The sequence below is a fragment of the Octodon degus genome, unplaced genomic scaffold, assembly GCF_000260255.1.
Source record: "Octodon degus isolate 3935 unplaced genomic scaffold, OctDeg1.0 scaffold00334, whole genome shotgun sequence".
NCBI lineage: Eukaryota > Metazoa > Chordata > Mammalia > Rodentia > Octodontidae > Octodon > Octodon degus.
Window position 1 is genome coordinate 300,780 of NW_004524910.1, and position 4,360 is coordinate 305,139.

The following is a 4,360-nucleotide window of genomic DNA, read 5'->3' on the forward strand; positions in this document are numbered from 1 at the left end:
ATAAAAATAAATAAATAAAAATAAATTACAACCAGCCAATAAGAATAAAACTACACATTTCTTTTCAGAACAAGCTAGATATAAAAGGTAGAAATATCCAGTTATGTATCCATTTTAATGAGTGCTTTCTATACAACCTGACGTCATCAGCCCAGCACAACTTTTGTCTTTTTGTTTGTGCCAAACAGGTAAACAGCAATAAATCACAATGGGAAAAGAAAATCAATCCTGGGTAGATGAGTTCATCTTCCTGGGCCTTTCACAAGACTTTAAGATCCGGACCCTGCTATTTATTGTTTTCTTCACCATTTATCTGCTGACCGTTTTTGGAAACCTTCTCATCATCATTCTCATCTTCGTGGATTCTCGACTTCACACTCCCATGTACTTTTTCCTTAGAAACCTCTCTTTTGCAGATCTCTGCTTTTCTACTAGCATTGTCCCTCAAGTGTTAGTACACTTCCTGGCAAAGAAAAAAAGCATTTCTTTTTTGGAGTGCATGACCCAGATAATTGTCTTCCTTCTGGTGGGGTGCACAGAGTGTGCGCTGCTGGCAGTGATGTCCTATGACCGGTACGTGGCTGTCTGCAGGCCCCTGCACTATTCCACTGTCATGACTCCACACATGTGTCTGCAGTTGACGATAGGCTCCTGGGCCAGTGGGGCCCTAGTATCTCTGGTTGATACCACCTTTACTTTCCATCTTCCTTACAGAGGACAGAAAATCATCAACCACTACTTTTGTGAGCCTCCTGCCCTTTTGAAGCTGGCTTCAGCGGACACTTACAGCACAGAGATGGCCATCTTTGCAATGGGCGTGGTGATCCTCCTGGCTCCTGTCTCCCTTATCCTGGTCTCTTACTGGAACATCATCTCCACTGTGATCCGGATGCAGTCTGGGGAGGGGAGACTCAAAGCTTTCTCCACCTGTGGCTCTCATCTCATTGTTGTCATTCTCTTCTATGGGTCTGGAATCTTTACCTACATGCGCCCAAACTCCAAGACCACAAGACAGCGAGACAAGATGATATCAGTTTTCTATACAGTGGTGACTCCAATGTTGAACCCCATAATTTATAGCTTGAGAAACAAAGATGTCAAAGGAGCTCTCATGAAATTATCTGGAAGAAAATCATCTTAGAGGTGGTGACCCTATGGGTCCGCTCTTTAGAGCTATGGTACCAGGGTTATGACAGGAAGAAGTGGCAAAATGAAGGACATATTCTAGAAACTCTGAGCCTTCCACCCTAAACTGGAGCAGAGTGAAGAAATAAAAAGATAAAAGATTATCTCTGATTTGGGGGGGTTATTATTTCTTATTCTCTTTAAAATAAAAAAAAGAAAAAGGAAAGTCACCAAGTGCTATTTTGAGGAATGTATAGTTAACTCAGCTTCATGGGCACTTTTTTTAAGGGAAGATGCTGTATTTTTAAGGAAGAAATAAAGCAGAAGTCAAAGAGCTGCCCCAAAGAATGGGAAGGGCATCCAGATGGAGGCACAGTTGAATCTAGAGGTTTAAATCAAATTAACCTAAAATCCTATCTAATGTGAATTTTATGCATAACTCTTACAACCAAGACACTTCAACTTTAGATGTCCTGATCCTATAAATCTTAGAATACACCCTGGTTAAAAGAATCAAAATATCTACAAGTCTTTAATACTGAGATTTCAGGCCCAGAAGATAGCAATTTGTATAGGGTCTCACTGGCCACAACACTTCCTAGTTAATTGCATTTTCTTCTGAAACTTAAAAATGAATTCAAATGACCACCTCACATATCACATAAATGCACATGATCAGAGGTATAAAGGGAATTGCACAGTGATTTAATCCAACCACAATATGAGGCTTAGACTACTGCATAATAACACTACTGGATTGCCCAGTGTTTGCCTATCCAGCATTGACATGATGCTCTTTTATATATGTGGGCAGTTTTTGCTATTAGATCTTCTTCAGGTTAACTCAGACTCAATTTTCCTTTATCTTCAACTTTTTCCCAAGTGTTACTTCTAGGGTAATTTTCATTGTTCTTCTTACTACAACTTGCTGCAGTCAGTTTATGTGTTCAAATTCAGTTCTTATTGCAATCACCCACTTGTTAGTTTGAATTCTTTCTTTGTGTAATATACTTCCATGCTCTTCATCCTAGCTGTCTTTCTTCCAGTAAGCTCAATTTAATCTAACAAATATTTCTTTAGAAAGTAAGAGAGAAATGAGAATGTAATAAAAACTGGAGTTTACCAATTCTAGGCTGATCTCTAACGGCTCATTGTGGCTTAACTTCTTTAGAAAACAGCCAATTTGGGGCTGGGGAGATAGCTCAGTAGAATAAGAGCTTGCCTGGCAAGCAGAAGGAGCTGAAAAACGGTGAATTCTAGAGTTCACTTTAACTTCTTATAAATGCTAGTTTTGTTTTGTTTTGTTTGGCAGAACCGGGGATTGATCTCAGGCCCTTACACTTGCCAGGGAAGCGCTTATTCTACCAAGCCATCTCCCCAGCCCCCAATAAACTTTAGTTCAGATCAACTGCCTGAACCTACTTTTTTCATTCAAGCTCCTAATTAACCATGCTTAAGTGAGGGTTTTGGTTTGTTTTGGTTTGGTTTTGATGCAGAGGACCAAACCCAAGGCTTCAAACTTGCTAGGCAAGCATTCTACTGCTGAGCTAAATCCCCAGCCCCCTCAGCCACATGTTTAGGGAGGTTTCTTTTTTCCTTCTCTCTTCATTTATTTATCTATTTGCTTAGTCTTTTTGAGACAGGGTCTTGCTACGCAGTTCAGGCTGGCCTTGAGCTCACCTTGTAGCTAAGGTTGGTCTCAAACTTGCAACAATCCTCCTGCCTCATCCTCCCCCATGCTAGGATTACAGGTGTGCACCACCATGCCTAGATTATCAAGGTTTCTAAATCACATATTTAGAGGGTACCTCATGATAATTATAAATGGGGTTCAGGAGCCACAGACCTCTGATGGTTCTGCAGTATAATTTACTCTCCTCAGTGAAGAGTTAATCTGAACTTACTTCTTGTTTTTCATACATCCATTTAAAAAACAGTTATTGCATGCTTTTTTCATTTTTTTAAGAGCAAGATATATGTATTGGGGGAAAAAAAGCTTCTATCTGAGACAGAGACAAAAGGGGTCCCAAGTGGGTTGCCTCTTATTTCATTCTTTTCTTATCCAACTCTGAGTAAATGACTGACACATAGTAAGTTTTATTAATGTACACTTTTAAATGTTGTCGTTATCCTTTTAAAATTATTGGAACAATACCGCAACAGCCGAATCCAATTCAACAATTATGAACAAAAACCTTCACATACATGTTGAGGTAACATTCTTGAAGACAGAGAATTAATTATTTGATTCTTAGTTTTTGGTTTTTTTGTATTTAGTGCAGGGTCTATAGTGTCTACAGGGTCTCACTACACAGATCAGACTCATAGTAATTCTGTTTTCAGCTTCACAAGCACTGGGATTACAGACACACGCCACCACACCCAGTCTCAATTGCCATCTGAGCACACCCCAGAGGCAGGGCCGGCACAGCACACTGGGGATTAAACCCCAGCCGCTGGACTCTGCTTAAACAGGCACTTTAGTCTGTTGAGCTACCTGGCCAGCCCTCCACCCACCTTTTTTTTTAAAAATGCCCTAGAGTGTGTTCAGAGTCTCACTACGTAGATCAGACTCATAATGATTCTCCTCTTTTCAGCCTCCCAAGCGCTGAGATTACAGGTGTGCTCAACCACACCCAGTCTCAATTGCAGTCTCAGCGCTCCCCAGGGGCAGGGTCAGCACAACATGGGGATCGAACCTCTGCCGCTGAGCTCTGCCTAAGCAGGTGCTTTAGTCCTCTGAACTATCTGGCTGGCCCAGCCCATGAGAATTATTTAAATTAGTGACTCTGGGTGCTAGCTATCACCCCTATTAGATCTATTTCAAAGAAAGGCTGCACAATAAGAAAATAGAACCAGCAAGTGTGGACACTAATTTGGAAAAGTTCCACCATGAACGAGAAGAAAGAAATAAGGTTGAGAAACTAAGATGGTAGATACTTTAATTTTTATTTCTGGTTCCTCAGTCACTCTTTTTCCTGAAAGACTTTGGCTCCTGGTTCACAGACATTCTTCCCAGACTGCTTACTTCTCCTGTTATAGTTCCTGATTGTTTTCATTTTCTTATTGAGTGTAAAATCCAAAAATTTTGAAATCTCATATTCATTGATCCTTACTTCTTCAATGACTTCAGTGATTCACTCTCACAATCATATCTTAAATATTGTCATATCTCATTACTAACATCCCCACTGCCCAATTTACAAATCTACAGAATCCTGAGCAAAATACAGTC

General features: G+C 40.3%; 1 protein-coding gene across 1 annotated transcript; it reads left to right on the top strand.

Annotated features, from left to right (window-relative positions):
* The first annotated feature begins 166 nt into the window (after positions 1–166).
* On the top strand, positions 167–1,141 carry LOC101565368 (olfactory receptor 2D3). Its single transcript, XM_004647872.3, has one exon. It carries the CDS (start codon positions 209–211, stop codon positions 1,139–1,141), a length of 933 nt encoding a protein of 310 aa, XP_004647929.1. The 5' UTR covers positions 167–208.
* The last annotated feature ends 3,219 nt before the right edge of the window (positions 1,142–4,360 follow it).

What these genes read in the sequence shown, in the direction of transcription:
- LOC101565368 (XM_004647872.3), top strand. Translation starts at nt 209, where the DNA reads ATGGGAAAAGAAAATCAATCCTGGGTAGATGAGTTCATCTTCCTGGGC.